Source organism: Olea europaea, chromosome 10, assembly GCF_002742605.1.
Source record: "Olea europaea var. sylvestris chromosome 10, O_europaea_v1, whole genome shotgun sequence".
NCBI classification, from domain to species: Eukaryota; Viridiplantae; Streptophyta; class Magnoliopsida; order Lamiales; family Oleaceae; genus Olea; species Olea europaea.
The window spans coordinates 25,282,921-25,302,484 of NC_036246.1; the positions used below are offsets into that span (position 1 = coordinate 25,282,921).

General features: G+C 36.3%; 2 protein-coding genes across 9 annotated transcripts; one reads left to right on the top strand and one right to left on the bottom strand.

Moving 5' to 3' along the window:
• The first annotated feature begins 112 nt into the window (after positions 1-112).
• Positions 113-18,407, top strand: LOC111401621 (PH, RCC1 and FYVE domains-containing protein 1). 8 transcript variants are annotated; one of them, XM_023029435.1, is made up of 10 exons: positions 115-419; positions 1,169-1,362; positions 1,861-1,947; positions 3,114-3,203; positions 5,270-5,350; positions 6,909-7,100; positions 7,228-9,345; positions 17,315-17,461; positions 17,767-17,886; positions 18,052-18,407. In XM_023029435.1, exons 2-9 carry the CDS (start codon positions 1,315-1,317, stop codon positions 17,866-17,868), a joined length of 2,865 nt encoding a protein of 954 aa, XP_022885203.1. In that variant the 5' UTR covers positions 115-419; positions 1,169-1,314; the 3' UTR covers positions 17,869-17,886; positions 18,052-18,407. The 8 variants fall into 8 exon arrangements, with proteins under 8 accessions (XP_022885209.1, XP_022885203.1, XP_022885202.1 ...); XM_023029434.1 differs by having other exon boundaries at positions 1,172-1,362; XM_023029438.1 differs by having other exon boundaries at positions 1,172-1,362; positions 6,912-7,100.
• Positions 10,978-12,140, bottom strand: LOC111401623. The gene has a single exon (XM_023029445.1). The coding sequence runs from the start codon at positions 11,940-11,942 to the stop codon at positions 11,190-11,192; it is 753 nt and encodes a 250-aa protein (XP_022885213.1). The 5' UTR covers positions 11,943-12,140; the 3' UTR covers positions 10,978-11,189.
• Positions 18,408-19,564: the final 1,157 nt, after the last annotated feature.

The window sequence follows — 19,564 nt, forward strand, 5'->3', positions numbered from 1 at the left end:
TGGCTGACGCGAAAAATTTGTCATTTTTAGAATTTATTTCTGCAGAAAATGGCGGGAAAATGGTAAATTGGAAGCAGAAGCTGGAAACGAACAGTTCCTGCAGTAAAATGACAAAAAAAGCCATCTGCATCATAACCGATTCAGATTCCGTTGCTTACGTGGCACCACCACAAAATCCAATCGCGAGGGAAATTAAATTACCTCTATTAATAATCGTTTTTCTCTTCATAACAATTTCCATTTCATTTTGTGAAAAAAAAAAAAAATGATTCATTCAACCGAAAATCCACCTTCTTAGCTGCAAATTTTGTGATTTCATCGCCTTTTTCATTTTTATTATATCGGAGCTGAAATTGGCGTCAAATTCTTCGAATACTCGCCAATAAGCACTTTTGCAGTTAGTTTTTACCGTCTGATGGGTACGAAATTTCATTATTGATTGAATGTGCCTTTTAAAGCGTTGTTTGTTTTTCAATAAATTATGAATTGTTACAAATAATTGACGCATGTTTGCTTGAAATAAAACCTAGCTATTATTGATCGATTTTCAAAAATTATAACATTGTTGATGGTTATGATGATAGATTGGATTTATTTTTTATGTTGATTTTACCCATTTTTTTATTAGCATTTTGGATATCGAGGTTTTAACTTAATTTGAAGAGTTCTTAGTAATTGATTACTTTATGGAGGGTTTCCGTGAGGAATTTCTTTTTATTCTTCCGGAAGTTTAGTTAAGATGTGTTACTATTTACGAGGTGTAAGTGGAATCTATTTGTGGAAACGTTTTTATTTTTTATTTTTTTTTCCATTAAATTATATTTGATTCTGAACTTACTGATTACTGACTGAATTTAAATATCATTCAGAGGCTTCAGTATCTCTTAATGCATTTCATTTGCTGTACGTAATTCATGAATTGTGGCCAGGGGGCAGTTTGACTGGTATGTGATTGGTCTTTATATTCTTGGCTGGTCCCAACAGTCCAGGTTAAAGAATAAAAAAATAAAAATAAAATAAAATCAATTGTAATTTGTAAGTCAAGTTACTTCTGTTTTAAACAATGCCTGAAGAGATATTGACATTTTGACGTGCTTGAGATTTTGATAATTGATATCAATTAGGAGAGAGGAGTTTAACTGTCTTTCATTTTTGTTTTACTGCTTAGAAGTGCAGGGTGCATTATAGAAGTAGCAGAGTAAGCTGAATTTTCCTTGGTGATTTCTGGTGCTATTTAGTCATCTTCTGGAGGTTTGGCATTGTCAAGATGGGTTTCATCTTCTGCAAAAGTCCCCAGTTAATATTATAGCTTGAATGACTGACCAACAGGGTAGTAGTCCTGGTGAGAGGAATGCTGAGCAGGTATATAACCGTATCAAACCTTCTTTCCATCACTTTTTGTTTCAGTATTGTGAATAAAGTAGAGAAGCTATAGAAGTTCTTGAAGTAACTACTATAAACAAAACATGGATTTAGATGGTGTCATAGTTTTTCCTCTAGAAGAGTGTTCTTTAGGATTCTTCAGTTACAATCTTCAATGGTTGACATAACACCCATGTAAAGAGCTTAACAAAGAAAGTTTTACTTAAGCCTTTGAAATGCAAAAAGTGTCCAGTTTTGTATTTTACCTCTTTCTTCTTTTGTTTGAACTCCAGGATAACAACCCTCTTGGTCAAGTTCAGTTAGAATGATGTTTGGTTCAGATGATGCTCTTGATTTCAATTAGTTATTTTTCTTTATTAGTTGTTACCTGTTATCTTTGTAGTTTCAATCCTTAATATATGTTGTCGAGTTTTAATGGGTCATTTTCTTTGCTTACATACTAAGTCATCCTGTTTGATTGTTATATGCCGGCTACAGGCCATTACTGCCTTAAAAAGAGGCTCCTATCTGCTAAAGTATGGGCGAAGGGGAAAACCAAAGTTCTGCCATTTCCAACTTTCTAAGGTGAGTTTCATTTCATTCCATGACTGACAGGGCTAGACATTGGGTTATCCAATTCCTCATAACAGTAAACTATTTGGATGTTTACTCTATTAGATATTTATGAATTTATAGTTCTAGTTGTATCACTTTGTTCATCCATGCTATAGGATGCAGTACATAAATAATAAATTGTTTGGCAGATTATTGGGAAGGCTAGAAAGACACCCAGTATTGTGCGTATGCTGAAGCAGATTCAGTTCAACACTATACAGTCAAGTTGAAATTGTTCAGACAATGTGAATTCTTTCCAAAAAAAAAAATAAAAAAAAATGAAATGCTTTTCCTTCTATTTATTACTTAAGGCTATCTTGCTAGCAAATTCATGTGTCAGTGGTCATTATTGCATGATTTGCATCGATTCTCCATCTTAGTTTCCAATAAGAGTCCAAGTGATGGTATGTACATTCGTCAAGTCTACACGCTGCAAGGCAATGCTTTCAAGGAAATTCACTATAGTAATGTTTCAAGCCACGCTCAATAGTATCAGCTGTCAGGCGTTAGGTCTAAAGTCTCTGTTCTTTTTGCATCTGTTTTTGTTAATTCGCGTTAACTGAGTATAAGTTTAGTCTACAAAAATTCCTAATCAAACTTTTGATATTTAATGCATTGATTATTTTAGGTCTAATTTTAAATAAATTAAATCTTTGTGATTTGCTGAGAATAATAATGGTCAGACAAGGATTTTTAGCTTGACAGTTATTCACTGCTGAACTGATAGGATTGGATTATAAGGCAGTTTTCTGATTTTTCTTGGATTCTAGAAAAAGACTGTTACCATAGTTTCATGGATACAGGCATTCTGTTATTCTTTTTCCTTTCTTCTGATGTGCTTCATGTTTACAAGCTCTCTAAAAGTGGTTTAGATCGTACATCTCTGCAAGAGTCGGTCAAGAAATGGCTAATATTTGAGTTTTCTCCTCTTTCTTCTGATCTGTGTTAGTTTTGTGCTTATATTTATTACTATTTACAATTTACAGCTATAGGGATTACATAATAAGATATAGCATTTGGCAGTATGCTGACTGAAACTTGTTCTGGATAATACACTTTATGAAAGACTGCATTCATGATGCCACTAGCTATGCATATTCCCTAATTCTTGTCCCACTGCATTAATCAAATTCCAGGATGAGACCACAATAATTTGGTATCCTGGCAGAAAGGAGAAACAGCTCCGATTAAGCCAAGTTTCAAGGATTATACCTGGACAACGTACAGTAAGTTTGTTCTTCGCCTTCACTTAATATACACAAAATTCTGTTTGCTGAATTATTTACTGGTCGGGTAGTGATAATAAATACCACACTAATGAACAGTAAGTTAGGCTTGCATAGATTTTAGAAAGCCAAAGACTTGCTTGCAATTCGGTTTGGCTCCATCTGCTGCTTGTGTAAGTTGGAAAGCAAAATTTACTCATTTATTTCTTTTTGTGGTACTCATTTTCATTATCTTTTTTTCTGAAATTCATTGATCTGCTTCTTCACGTATAGAGAAGGTTCATTTATTTATGATTTGTTGCCTTTTGGCACCTTAATTTATCTCCAGTCACCCTCTTCCAAGATGTCATATTACTACTATGTGAGCTTGTTAATTTCGTACAATTTTTAAATCTCTTTTATTCTTATAAATAGGCGACTTAAAACTGTTCCACCATTCAGTCGACCTCGTTGCTCTTTACTATATCATTAAACAACTTTGTCAACCATAAGTATCCACATCATACAAACAATTCCATACTTCAATATTCCATTGTTCCCATCTTCATCCTTTTTACTGCCTCCTAGACTTTCGAACCAGTAATTCTTCTAATATAGTTGATATTTGACGTAGGTTATTGTCACTACTTTGCTCAAAAAGCTATATCTCATGGCATAAATGCAATCCATTTTCATCCAGAATCAATACTGAGAATCCACTCCAAGCCCAATCTATCAGGTCTAGCCTCATTTCAAGCGCTCCTACATTATCCACCCACTCCATAGGAATGCTCCAACATGGACGCAAACATGGGACTTCCAACTCTAATACCAACTAATGTAGGATATTGCCACCACTTTGCACGAAAGTTATAGCTCATGAAACAAATGCAATCTACCCTATATCACCCAAAATTAAGTCTGAGGATCCATCCCAAGCCCAATCCCTCGTTTCACGCATGGTCCTGCATTAAAATTCCTATCTATAATGAAGTTTGACTAACGTCCGGTTCACCTTACACCTTTTAATAACTCTATGGTTTCCAATTTTAATACACTTGACTTGTTATAATTATCTATTTCCCTTCTACTTTGTCAAGCTATCTTGTAAAAAGCTTTCTCCCATTCTTTATTCCAAGATAACTTTTCAAATTCTCATATTTTTTCCACATGGGACTCTTGGATCACCTTCTTGTCCTCTCCAAGGTTAGCTAACTTACACTTTTCAAAATTCTCTGCAGTTTCATATTTTGATAAGTTTCTATATCACTCTTTTGTCTTCTTACCTGCCATACGAACCTTCTCATTCCACCACTTTGTTTCCTTATTAGTTCTACTCTTGAATCTTCTAATAAATGCTCCGCTATGATTAAAGAAACTAGCGGCCTCGACAATATGATATTTCTATTTGTTCATATCCCAATTTATTTCCTTCAAAACCACATCATTAGATTTACCTTTTCCCCGATCGATTCCCCATCTTGTTGATCCAAACGTATTTGGCATTGCTTCTATTTGGTACTTCTTTTCTTCCTTATATACAAAAGTTTCTATCTCGTATTCCATAATTATGTTGCCTTCTCTACCACCCATTTGACCTGTTGTGTATTTGACTTTTATTAGAGAATTAATGGTACTTTGTACATTACTTTGCAAGATTCACGGAACAAATTTTCCGTGTGAAGTTAGTCCTGATTCTTATCATGTCCATTTTCTGTGAACATGCATATGCATGTCACTGCACATATGAGTACATCAATGAACTGTGTGTGTGTGTGTATGTATGCCCATACATGCATGTCTCTGTAATCTGTATCTTACATACATAAAGACATCAATATACTTGATCATTGTAAAGACATCCAAGTGATACAATAATATTCTCCAAGTCATTTGATGTGGATTAGGATTTAAATGTTCAACTTGGTTATGTCTTCTTACCTTTTTTCTTTGCTCATAAAATTCAAGTATAATTTTCTATAAATGTAACTGAGAACTGTATCGCCAGTATGCGAATCCATTACAATAAGCTTCTGTTGATATTGTTAACAAAAAAAATATGTTTGTAAACATACATGCTTTTACAGGCAACATTTAAGAGGTATCCGCAACCTGAGAAAGAATATCAGTCATTTTCTCTTATCTATGACAAAGGTTCCTTAGATGTGGTACGTAGACCTCTGCTCATTCTTTTACTTAGTTTCAAGACAAGAAGTGGAAGGGCAGTTTAGAACACAGCAAAACCTTGGGGTGGGGGGTGGGGGATTCTGTGAATTGTTAATCAACCCACCTCATTCATTGGCTCTATGTGATCTATCAAATATTTCTTTCACCAATGAGTTCTATACAAGATATCAAACCTATGAATCTATTTTATTTGTGATTTTGTTTGAATCTAGAAAGAATACAGATAGATACTCATGAATCATTAATAGGAGGTAAACCCTATGCGAAAGAAGTGAGTTAGACAAAAAGAAAAGCAACTTGGACAAAAAAAGAAGTGACTTGGATGGAAGCTCGTAGAATTGGTCCTGACAAACCCCAATTTAGTGCTTCTCCTCCTCCAATAATGCCTACGCAAATTAACTAGTTTAGAAAAAGTTTTAGGAGATAACCATTTTGTTAGACCCAGTCCAATAGTGCAGTACCTTCTTTTGAATGTTGATGAAATCTGCACTAGTATTGCCATGCAGCCAAGAATTTTCTTGAGAAGCTAACAGTAACAATAATTAGTGCTAAAAGACTAAATTGTGAAAGTTCATTTAATTCTTTTAGACTAAAGGACTTCATTTAATTCTTTTAGACTAAATGACTAATTGGTGATTAAAGAGAGAGAGCTACATAGTTTAAAGTGACTTTTTCCAAGGATAAAGAAGTCCATAAAGTGGCAAGAGAATTAAAATGCTATGCCAAGATTCAGAGCACTGGAGATGTGAACCCAAATTATTGGAAACACGTCTTGCCAACTTGGTGTGCACATCAATTGTACTGAATCTGCTGGAAAAATAATGGGGAAGAAACTTGTTCCAAATAGTGGTTAAGCACTTCACTAAAATATCATCTGCTTTTTGAATTCTGAATATTTTATACCTACTGGAAGAACAAATCGGTGCTAAAAATAAGTAATTACACAAGGTCTCTTCAGATGATTTGATATTGCCGTGTCTCTGGTCATTTAATTTATTTTTCCTTATAAAAGACTAGATTTTTATCTGCTTGATCGTCTTTTATCAAATAATTTTGAGCATGTAGATAAAATATGAAGTGGGATCTACTGTGGGGATTGTATAACTCATCATTTATGAATGTGAAAAAATAAAATTAGTTGGCAACAAATTGTAAATTGTTCGCTTCGATAAATGATGTAACTAGCATGAAAACAGTTTAAGTGTAATCTGTGAAAGGCTTGAGATAAACTTGTGCCCATCCTTTTACTTCATTTATTAACTTTGTTAGCAGGTTTAGTTGAGATTAGTTCTGGTAAAATACCTTAGCTTGATGTTAACTATTGAACTACAACCCAAATTGATCGCTCCAAATCATTGGAATACGTTCAACAATTTCAGAGTTAAACCAGAGTAAACAAATGGCTGCTGCTGCACAATAGATTGATAGTCGAATAAGCATGAATTGATTAAAAAAAAAAAAAGAGGGAAAAATCAGCAAAGAAAAGAATAGGAGACGAAATCTTTCAAAAATGCGTCTGCTTATGCTGATTAATTTCAGCAGATATGCAAAGACAAGGATGAAGCAGAGATCTGGTTTGTTGCCCTGAAGGCATTGACTTCACAGGGTAACTTTCAAAAATGGAGAACTGGAATTGGAATTGATAGCATGTCATCAGATAATTCAAGGACACTTACAGGAAGGAATTCTGAATCCATTTTGTCAAGTAGCAGCTGTGATACAAAGAATGAGGTCTCTTCTTCCTATTTATGGAACGGTTATAGCCTATTAACTTCCTCTTTTGGCTAGTGGTACTCTTTTTATTGGCTGGACTCATTAAGGCTCGTGATATATAATTCTCTTCGTATGGTTTTTGCAGGATAGACTACACTGTCAGATAGTTCCTATCCCGTTTGAGAGACCCCCTCAAAAAAGACCTGGAAGAGTTTTTTCTGACTTTTTACTGTATAATGCAGCTGGTCAATGCTCTAGACAGATAGAGTTTGTCACCAGTTCTCATAGTCCACAACCACAAGAGAATGTAGGTGATCTTAATGGGAAGATATCCACTGATACTTCTCGAGTCAGTTTCTCCAGTGCCATAAGTAGTTCATGTAGTGTGGGATCCTCTCTTGAAGATAATGTTACTTCAAGTGATATCTTCATTTGGGGAGAAGGAACTGAGGATGGATTGCTTGGCGGAGGTGTTCATGGAATTGGAGGATCAGTTTTTCCTAGAAAGGATGCCTTTTTGCCAATGGTTCTGGAATCTAATTTGGTACTTGATGCTCAAAATATTGCTTGTGGCAATGAACACGCTGTGTTAATCACAAGACAAGGGGAAATTTTTAGTTGGGGAGTGGGTTCAGGGGGGCTCCTGGGGCATGGAGTAGAAGCCGATGTCTCTAGTCCAAAGCTCATCAACACTCTTAGTGGACTGAACATTGTATCAATAGCATGCGGAGAATATCATACTTGCGCTGTGACACTTTCTGGAGATCTGTATACATGGGGAGATGGCATCCATAACTTCGGCCTTCTTGGGCATGGCACTGAAGTTAGTCACTGGACTCCAAGAAAAATAAGGGGTCAGATGGAGGGTATCCATGTAATTTCAGTATCTTGTGGACCTTGGCACTCAGCTGCCATTGCCTCAGGGGGTGAGTTGTTTACCTTTGGAGATGGAACTTTTGGTGCCCTGGGTCATGGAGATCGTTGTAGCACAAATGTTCCAATGGAAGTTGAAACTTTAAAAGGACTAAGGGTTATCAATGTATCTTGTGGATTTTGGCACACTGCTGCTATCATAGAGGTTCCTTGTGAATCATCAAGTTCCAATGTCTCTTCAACTAGAAAGCTGTTCACCTGGGGAAATGGAGATGAAGGCCAGCTTGGACATGGGGATAAGCTATCTAGACTTGTTCCATGCTGTGTTTCTGTGTCAACTGATACAAACTTCTGTCAAGTAGCCTGTGGGCATAGCATCACTGTTTGTCTTACAACCTGCGGACAGATATATGCCATGGGGAGTGCTGATTGTAGTCAACTTGAGAGTCCCAGAGACGCCGGTACATTACCCTTGCGTATCGAAGGTAAAATAAAAAACAGCTTCATTGAAGAAATTTCATGTGGCTCTCATCATGTAGTTGCCCTGACCTCGAAATCTGAAGTTTTCACTTGGGGAAAAGGAAGAAATGGTCAGTTAGGTCATGGGGACAATGCTGACAGGAATACTCCTACTCTTGTAGAAGCTCTGAAAGACAAACTAGTGAAGAGAGTGATTTGTGGAAACAATTTCACAGCAGCAATTTGTCATCACAAACGGATTTTTGTAGCTGATCGCTCAAGTTGTTCTAGTTGTGACAAATCATTTAATTTCAGAAGGAAACGTCATAATTGCTACAACTGTGGACTTGTGTTTTGTAGCACATGTAGCAATGAGAAATCGTTCAAGGCTTCTTTTGCTCCAAATAGGAAGAAACCATATCGTGTCTGTGAAGGTTGTTTTCGAAAACTGAATAAGGGATTGGATTTGAGCTCTCGACCTCCCAAGGCCAGCTGTGGAAAGGTGTGTGGGGATCTTGGTAAAATTAAGGAGAAAGAGTCCTCTAAAGCTAAATCACGTGGCCTACTTTCCAGACTCTCATTCTTTGATTCATTTAGACTGTCTGATAGTGGACTATCTAAAAAGAACCAGAAGCTACACTCAAGCAGTAATCATAATTCTCACTTTCACTCTAGAAGTTTTGAGTGGAACGGGTCTCATGCATCAAGTCCATCAACATCTATCTTTGACTACTGCGAGAAAATAAATGCTTCGCTCCCAGGTTCAGCAAGGCATTCTATAGCATCTTCTCCTCTCTCTGCAAATTCAAGTCCATATCATTCCATTTCTCTTGCATCATCATTTGCTAGTGTTCCTTCAGAAGAAGAAATTGATGATTCAAATCAAAGAAATGACAATCTCGCCGAAGAAATATCAGTTCTGAGAGAGCAGGTAAATATATGGTGACCAAAATTTTCCATAAGTTTCTTTGTATGTTCATTGCTGCTCTTGTACTTGTTCATTGCTTCATTGTCTTCGAGAATTGCCTGCATATTCTTGTCTGTGTGAAGGAACTGAAGAAATCATGACAAAGTTTCCTTGCACCTCTTTCCACCAGTTTCTGATAAATATCTTCCATTCAATACGAAGAGGGCTGATCCAAAATGAGAAATTATATCAAAACTGGAGCCTTTTGATGCACAGAAATGAACACGTGTCTGACACTGGATATTTCAAAAACACACTAATACAACACGTCACCAACATGTTGATTAAATTCTCTATTTATATAGTATAATTTTAGTTTTATACTTGTTATTAATTTTTTGTTATGGTTGAGCTTTAATCTCAACCCCAAATCCAACAATTCAGTAATAAGAAATCAGAAATTTGAAGAAAAATCAACACCCAGTATATTAATTGCAATAATGAAATTCAATTACAGCAATTAATATGAAATAGAAGGAGATAAGAAGAAGAAGAAGACTTAAGAAGAAAAAGATAAGAGATAGGGAATTAGTGGGAAAAGGGACTTTGATAATCATTCACTGCCTTCCCCTCTCTTCCACAGATAGTTATAAAAGACAAAAACAAATTAAAAGCGTGAGAAGGAAGAAAACTTAAGAAATCGCATTTCTACTTGAACAATTATTTCTTAATCAAAACGACCTCGTCTCTTGATAAACGGTTGGCTGCCTCTTCTTCCTCAACTGCCTGTGTTGCCCTGATCTTCCTCTTCCCCTTCATGACATCCCTCCCCCTAAATATAACCTTGTCCTCAAGGTTGAAACACTGAAAATTTGGACTGCACTTCTACGGATTCCTCTTAGGTAGTCATCTGGGCTAGTTCCTTCCCATTGAACTAACCATTGAATTACAGCTAGACCATTTTTATTGATCAATGCAGCGGTTTTGCCTGATTCTCCTTGCTTTTATGTTGATCTGGGAGTGCATAAATTGGGATCTCTTTCTGCCCTATCTTTTTCTTCAACAAGGACACATGATAGACAGGATGAATCTGAGCTGTAGTTAGTAATTCTAACTTATAAGCCACTTTCCCGAGTTTTTGTATCACCTTGTAAGGTCTATAATACTTCGCAGATAATTTCTGATTTGTCCTCTTGACCACAGTCATTTGTGCATCAGGATGTACCTTTAGGTACATCCAATCTCCAATTTGGACTTCCCTCTCACCCTTGTGCTTATCTGCATATTGCTTCATTCTGGCTCTAGCTTGAGCCAAGTTTTCCCTTAGCAGGTCTATTCTATGCCTCTCCAGCAGTATTTCTACTGATGCAAGGTTAATCTGTTCGTATGGTCCCAAAGTCAGCTGAGGAGGTTTGATGCCATAGAATGCCTCAAATGGTGTCATTTTGATGGATATATGCAGAGTAGTGTTTCGAGATGGCAACGGGACATGTTCGGGGCAGGGTGGGGGCCTCGCCCAAACCCCACCCCGCCCCACCTTAGACCGGGCAGGGTGGGGTGCGGGGCAACTTTTTGCCCTGTTTAAATATATATATATATTTTTTTCAATTTTCAAACTTTCGAGTTATGCTATTATTAGAGAATAAAATGCAAATTCAAAATGGTTTTTGATGGGTGAATTGTCTAGAAACAATTTTTTTTTCCTCTTCACGAGGCAAGTTCGGGGCCTCGCCAACCTGTCGGGGCGGGTTTTCTTGCCATCACTAGTAGTGTTGTTGAGCTGGGTCAATCCAAGGTTGGAAAATTTGTCAAATCCATGGAATCACCAATACCGCTGAAGAACCACTTAAAGCAACTCCAGCTGAAACTTATGCTCCAGTATTCCCAAGATAGCTCACCTGCTTCCTGGCAAGTTCAACTCCATTTTTTATATGGAAGCTATCAATCAACATTGCTATGGTAGTTCTTGTGACGCACGTTAGCTCATAATCTAAACCCATAACTTTCCGAAGAGGAACAAGGCTAAAAAGTCCAAGAAAACTGACAACAAATATAAAACCCATCATCCACAACAACCTTGGATTCTTAACATCCTCTGCTCGATTTTCCGGATAATCCTCCCCAATCAACTTGTACGTTTTCTCATCCATTGAAAGCAAGTAAAACCCAAATCCCCATGAAGTTAGCATCTTCTCAACTTGGCTTATTCTTTTCACTGCCCTTGGATTAAGCAAGTAGTGCAAGGTGACATATGCCCCATTCATCTCATCTTTTTGGTTTCTTTTTATGCAAGACATGCTAACTTTCTTGTACCCAACAGCCTTACACTGATTACTTCTCCCATTGAACCTCTTATTTTGAGAAGCAGACCCCCTCCCCCCCTCCAAACCTTGAATCTCCTTTTCCTTTCTCTTCATTTCATCACTAAAATCAGTCTTATTCTCCTCCAGTTCTCTGACTTTCACCACCAAATCCCTCTCATTCTCAATTGTTGCCAGCTTAACATCTTTCTCCTGCACCACTTGGGTTTCCATCAGTAAGCTATATTCAGCAACCAGTCTTTTATCTTCAGCATACTCATCGTATATAGCCTCTAATGACTTAGTTCCAACAATTCCCATTCCACCATCTAATACATGAACCTGCTATCCTGCATCTGAACTGGCACTGGCTCTGGCCACCTCAAAATTAGCTTCATTTGTCATCCAAAACTCCATTTTGGCTTTGGAGTATGAAATCTCATCTATAGTTACTTTGTCAGTCTTATAGAATGTACAGCTTAATTATAGAAAACCTTAATGGGAAACCTTCCTAACATAGCATTCCTATTGTTAGGGCTGGACAAAATTCCCGAACCAAACCCAACGGTTCTTCTCAAATTAAATACCCGAACGGGTATTTGAATCAAGAACTAATGGGTACGGTTCAGTTTTAGTTCTAGGCCAAGAACCGAATAAGAACCGAATCTCCTTAATTTTTTTAATTTATTTATTTTAAATAAGCAAAATTATTTTATTTTTTCTAAATAAATTTGTTAACTAGTTAATTTAGTTCAAACCACAAAATATGATTTTTCTATTTCTAATTTTCAGTTCAAAATCAACTTAATCAAATTGATCTCAATTTTATCGAAATCTGTTACTCTACTGTAGTGTCGTTTCTACTGGAGTAAATCGAATTAAAACTCTACAACATCTCTTTTAATTATTTTGAGCTCGCTATCTTTCTCTTTCTGTGATTTTAATAATCAAATTTATGAAGAATTCAGGAAAGAAAAACGTAAAAGACACATAAGATTGGACTACGTTATTTTGTAAGAGCTAATATTGAACATATCATTAATTAAATTAATGTAACTTTGTATATATTAAAAAAATTAATTATAATACAGAACCGAATGGAATCAAACCCGAACGGTTCCATAATTAAATTTGGACCCGACGGTTCCATTTACTACATACCTGAAAATTTCGGGTCGGTTCGGTTCTCATTAGAACCGAATCGAACAGACCATGTCCAGCCCTACCTATTGTATATATATGTACTGTCTCTTATAATGAATGGAACAAGAAAATTATTTTTCCTCTCCGAATTACATGGTATCAGAGCCCTAAATTATCTTACCTGTGCTTGCTCCCTGTCAGCGGCATCTTCGTAGTCTGCGGCATTATCTGTGGTCGGCAGCATCATTTGTGGGAGGAAGAACAGTTCTTCGTTCGGTGAAGTTTGAATTCGATTTTTTAGTTCTCAGCAGTTTCGTTTCCATTTGAGTCTCCGACGTCTCTGTTCTTCTGTTTCCGAAAAGAAATCGTTCGAAATTGTTTTCTCATTTTAGTGCCTTTTGTTCTGAAATTAAAACACAGTTTAATGTTTCTATACAAATATTGAGAAGTGCTAATGTCAAAGAATATTTTTCCAATTCTTTTCAGACCTTTATGCTTCAGAATGGCATTCTTCATCAATCCTGGTACGTCGACACTCCTTAAAATGGTATTGCTAAAAGAAAAAATAGATACCTTCTTGAGACAGTTAGGACACTCCTGTTCCAAATGCATGTTCCTAAACAATTTTGCGTTGATGCAGTCTCCGCAACCTTCTTTTGATTAATTGAATGCCATCATCTGTTCTTCATGGTGTGACCCCTTATAGTGATATTTTCCCTACTAAACCTTTGTTTCCTATTAAACCTAGGATAATTGGCAGTACCTGTTATGCTCGTAATGTTCGTCCCCAGATAACTAAATTTGATCCAAAATCCTTAAAATGTATTTTTCTAGGTTACTCTCGTCTACAAAAGAGTTTTCGATGCTACTGTCCGAGTCTTAACAAGTATCTTGTGTCAGCTGCTGATGTTACTTTTTTGGAACATATTCCTTTCTTTCCCATTTCTTATTCTTCTTTCAGTAAGGGAGAGGATGTCGATCTGTTAGTTTATCATGCCACTTACCAGTCAACCAATGTTACTCCTACACCTATTGCTCTAATACCACCGTCACCTTTTCGCCAGGTGTATTCCAGATGACGAAACCCTCCTGATGCATATTCGGCACCTAACTTTTCTTCGGCATCAGAGCTAGTGTCTAATGATCTTGATCTACCTATCGCTCTTCGTAAAGGTAAACGTCAATGCACTTATCATATTTCATCTTTTGTTTCTTATGATCACTTTTCCTCGTCTTCTTACTCTTTTGTTGCCTCCATAGACTCTGTACTCTTTCGAAAACTGTTCATAAAGCCTTATCTCATATTAGTTGGCGTGATGCTATGGTAGAGGAGATTAACGGTTTAGATGCTAATGGTACTTGGGATTTAGTAAATCCTGATGGATCAGTGGCGAGACTTAAAGCTCGTCTTGTAGCTAAAGGCTATGCCCAGACTTATGGTGTGAATTACTCAGACACTTTCTCTCCAGTAACTAAATTAACATCTGTTCGATTGTTCATTTCTCTGGCAACTACACATAATTAGCCCTTACATCAATTAAACATCCAAAACGCTTTCTTACATGGTGATCTCCAGGAAGAAGTTTATATAGAGCAACTACTTGGGTTTGTTGCTCAGGGGGAGTATGGAAAAGTGTGTTATCTTCGGAGGTCCTTATATAATTTGAAACAGAGTTCACGTGCGTGGTTTGGGAAATTCAATCAAGCAGTGGAAAAGTTTTGAATGCAAAAGAGCAAGTCCGACCACTCAGTCTTCTACAAACAGTCTGAATTCTTCTTGTTGTGTATGTTGATGATATTGTTATTACTGGCAGTGATACTATGCAAATTTCATCTCTGAAGTCCTGTCTTCACACTCAATTTCACACGAAAGACTTATGAGTGTTGAAGTATTTCTTGGGAGTTGAGGTGACAAGAAACACAAAAGGCATTCTTTTATCTCAGAGAAAATATGTATTAGACTTATTAACAGAGACAGGAAAATTGGGAGCTAAGCTAAGTAGTGCTCCAATGCTTCCTAATTTGCAACTTACCAAAGATGGTGACCTATTTGAAGATCCTGAGAAGTAAAGAAGATTGATTGGGAAATTGAACTATCTTACAATAACACGTCCTGATGTTGCGTATTCTGTCATTATTGTAAGTCTATTCATGTCTTCTCCAACAGTTCACCATTGGGCAGCTTTAGAACAAATCTTATGTTATTTAAAGGGAGCTCTTGGACGTGAAATACTGTACAAAAATCATGGACACACCCACATCGAGTGCTTCTCAGATGCAGATTGAACAAGTTTCAAGATTGATCGAAAATCCACTATTGGCTACTGTGTCTTTGTTGGGGGAAATTTGGTCTCGTGGGAAAGTAACAAGCAGAATGTTGTGTCCCAATTCAGTGCAGAATCAGAATATAGAGCTATGGCTCAATTTGTGTGAGATAATGTGGATATATCAGCTCTTAACTAAAGTTGGCTTTAAAGTTTTAATACCAGCAAAGTTGTGTGATAATCAAGCTCTCTTCATATTGCTTCTAATCTTGTATTCCATGAGCGAACTAAGCATATTAAGATTGAGTGTCATTTCGCTCATGAAAAGGTGCAATAGAATTTGATCTCTACAGGATATGTGAAAACTAGAGAACAATTAGGAGATATTTTTCCCAAGGCTTTAAATGGGATTCGGGTAGATTATATTTGTAACAAACTGGGCATGATTAATATCTATACTGCAGTTTGAGGTGGAGTGTTATAGAATGTACAGCTTATTATAGGAAACCTAATTGGGAACCTTCCTAATATAGCATTCCTATTTTGTGTGTGTGTGTGTGTGTGTACCGTTTCTTATAATGAATGGAACAAGAAAATTATTTTTCCTCTGCTACTTCCTCATTTTCAAACTTCTCTCTCCTCATTTTCTACCTCTAGCTTAGCCTCTGGTGCCTCTAACTTCTCTATCGCAACCACTATCTCCACTTTTGCATCAACCACTGGCACCAATTCTTCCCCACCCTTTTTATCAAGTTCTAAATCCCCAACATCGGAAACAACCATTTCACCGCCATCTTCCACTATTTCCACTTTACCTTCTACCACTGGAATTCTCGTATGCCCCGCTTCATCTCTGTCCACATCAGCACATTTGTAATGGTTAAACTGATTTTTAGAGACTGATTTAGCCCCAATCATTTTAGTCAACGATGAAAGGATAAATTCATATTTACTGTTCATTTACCCCATCAAATGCTCCATCCGGTCCTGCTCAGTGCAGACTACCTTCAACATTTGGTCTGATGATTTGAAAGCCACACCCAAGTCTAATATTTCCTTGTCTAGCTTCTTAAGGCGTTCCTCATTAGATTTACTCCTAGTTTCAGCCATATCCAAGTCACATTGCTGCCCTGATACCCAATGTTATGGTTGAGCTTTAATCTCAACCCCAAATCCAACAATTCAGCAATGAGAAATCAGAAATTTGAAGGAAAATCAACACCCAGTATATTAATTGCAATAATGAAGTTCAATTACAGCAATTAATATGAAATAGAAGGAGATAAGAAGAAAAAAACCTAAGAAGAAAAATATAAGAGACAGGGAATCAGAGGGAAAAGGGACTTTCACAATAATCATTCACTGCCTTCCCTCTCTTCCACAGATTGTTATAAAAGACAAAAGCCTGAAAACAAATTAAAAGAGTGAGAAGGAAGAAAGCTTAAGAAAACGCATTTCTACTTAAACAATTATTCCTTAATCAAAACGACTTCGTCTCTTGATAAACGGATGGCTGCCTCTTCTTCCTCAACTGCCTGTGTTGCCCTGATCGTCCTCTTCCCCTTCATAACATTTTTGTTACTGAAATCTTTTAAATATGAGTACCTATTTGTTATTAACTAATAATTTTGAGTTAGAAATATATATTTTGATTATGGTAGAGTGTCGGAGGAGTGTCGATATTTGACAAATGTCGGACACGAACACGAACACGAACACGAACACGCTACCCTAATTGAAATATCCATGCTACAAAGCTGGAGACATTCAAGGACTCTGATTATTGTACATAATCTCACAAATTTGATTTTCTTCCCCTTCAACTATCCTTTTAATTTATGGTCAGTGCCAAAACTGGAGTGGAGAAATATAATAGCTAATGCAGTCAATATTCATAGGAACATATGTCGTTCTTTGTGTATTGACTCCTGACATGACTTTGTCCAGTTTATTCTATACCTTAATGTTGTAGTGACAAAAAATAATTTGTCTTGCTTTTTATGTAGAAAAAGGTTTGCGTTATTCTTTCTCCTGAGTAAGAAATATTTGAATATGTTGCGTTTTGTATTTCCTGTATTTTGACCGCTAGGCTATTGAATAATAAAGCTGGCATTTTAAAAATCATCAAACACTGCTAAATAACTGCAATAGCTAACTTCAGAACTTGTTTTGCAAAACCAAAACCACTAGAAGGATTTCTTTCAGCATAAACTAATGATTTCATTTACTTGAATGAATTTGTAAAACAAGCTTAAATAATATCTACTGTTGGAAAATGGCATGTAGGTGGAGGCTCTCACTCATAGGACTCAATTTCTAGCAGCTGAACTTGAAAGAACATCAGATCAATTAGAAGAGGCAATGGAATTTGTTCAGGACGAAGCAGAGAAAAATAATGCTGCAAAAGAAGTAATAAAATGTCTTGTGAGACAGGTAAGTGAATTATGTTGTTCTTGAAGACAGGTGATATTAAGAGTAGTGTCTTCTGAAAGTTAGCATTCAGAAGGTAGTAGTGTTGTGGTGAAGATAAATCTGAAAAAGTCTGCCCTTAATGATGATTGATATCAATCCTTTTACAAGGTCGAAAAAACGTATTAGAATCTTGTAGAATCTAGTTTACCTCTTGGAAACCTCTTTTTCCTTTCTTTCCACATTACTAGTTCTGATCTCTTGATTATTATTAATCTAGTAAAGAAAAATTGCACACTAAGCTCTCTGCGGTTCATCTCTTGTTGCAGTTAAAAGCCATGGCTGTACGGCTACCTCAGGGATCTTCCTGCCGAGCAACAGATCCATTTGCTGATAACATGTCCCATGTTCTGAGCACTGCTTCTACGTAGAGTCAATGGACCTTCTAGGTGCGCTTTCAACCGAAGATGTAAACTATAACCTGATTTATACCGAAACAACCTCGATAAAAGGATTGTTTCATTTCTTAAACGTTTATCTACAGAATATAAGACCAACTTTATTGTTTCCTTTGCTTTTTCTGACACTTCTACTTTTCTATTCTATTTCTGCAGAACTTTTAACCAGTAACTGAGAAATGAGCAGCCATCAAGGAGAGGAATATGAGAACTATCACAGGGATGGAGAAAGTTTCAGCATCTCTTTTATCATTTGTAAAACAAAGGCTGATCCAGGTTTTGTAGTGTGTGAGCATATTTTCGTAGGAAATGATGGAATTTGTTTCACTGTTATGATGAAGTTGGTATAAACCGTTAATGCTCTGGTAAAATAATATCCAATGGAATAGGAACTGATGGGGGAGTAGAAGAGGGAAATTGTAGATCATGTCAATATTTTGATGCTTACGGTGATTTTGGCAGTATTATCAGTTTTTCTTTTTGATAAATACAATCAATCTGCACTTTCGTCCTCTCAACCTTTTTTTTTTACACTTAATATTTCCTGAAAATTTATATATTCAAATGTTTTAGATTATAGTTCCATGGAAGAGTGAAATTTTTTGCTTATGTATGTAAACAATAATTATTAGCCTACTATTCTTTATTAAGTTGATCTTTTAAGATACAAGTCTGAGAATCCCGAATGCAATGAATGTGATTTCTCGGTAAGCAACTGAGTTCTTTTCTCGATTCTCCCATGATTGAATAGTGTTTTATAAGATCTTGTCGTTTGGACAGAACATAAGACACTATTTCTATAGTAGATGATAATATATTCCCTTTTGATGTCAAAAATATTGAGTGATATTGGTATCACGTCTGGAATTCACCTCAAAAATGTCACGTCTGAGGAAGAATTGGCTAATCTCATCCCAAGGATCTACTCCAAATCTATTGTGTTTGCTTGTGGAAAATAATTTGCCAGCAGAGGATTCTTGATTCGTTTACTTGATTATGGCCACGAGAATGAGATTCATTGGAATTTGTTTATGGTGTCAAGGATTAAATGCAAAAAAATGCTACACTTAGTTTCACAGCTAATTATTTTAATCGTGGGGCCCACTCGTATGATGTGAGAGGGCTATCAAAGATTATGTAAAAAAATGTTGTACTTGAAGCATGCTTCTTAAATGCAATAGGTATGGTGTCTCATTTGTTGGAGCAAGAGTAAAAATTAAGTCCTCAGATTTCGAAAATCTTATCACCAAATCACTTAGGTACAGTGGTAGTGTACAATCTAAGCCTGCAGTAGGTTATTTGCTATGGCAATTCGAATCAGTCTTATGCATTAATGAGTTTGATTGGGATTCGCTTCAAAATGTTCAAAATCTCCCAGCCCCGTTAGTATTTTTACCTAAAAAGATAGGTTGTTACTTACCATTGTGTTTCAATATAGGAATAAAGTAGCTAATAAACTTACAACTTTTACCTTTTTTAGATTTGCATACCACTAGTTGTTTGATTGTACGCCACTTTTTACCTCTGAAACAAATTGCTACACGAGTCAATGAAATTTTCTTTTGGCATTCAAAAATTAAACCTTCTGCAATAATTTATTATCATCTCCTCTTTTTATCTTGAAAAAGACGGAGGATATCTATGCAATTCGAGATCACAACTCTATCCA

What these genes read in the sequence shown, in the direction of transcription:
- LOC111401621 (XM_023029435.1), top strand. Translation starts at nt 1,315, where the DNA reads ATGACTGACCAACAGGGTAGTAGTCCTGGTGAGAGGAATGCTGAGCAG. An exon ending in GCCATTTCCAACTTTCTAAG is followed by an intron (nt 1,948 to 3,113) that starts GTGAGTTTCATT and finishes ATCAAATTCCAG; the next exon opens with GATGAGACCACAATAATTTG. An exon ending in ACAAAGGTTCCTTAGATGTG is followed by an intron (nt 5,351 to 6,908) that starts GTACGTAGACCT and finishes GATTAATTTCAG; the next exon opens with CAGATATGCAAAGACAAGGA.
- LOC111401623 (XM_023029445.1), bottom strand. Translation starts at nt 11,942, where the DNA reads ATGGGAATTGTTGGAACTAAGTCATTAGAGGCTATATACGATGAGTAT.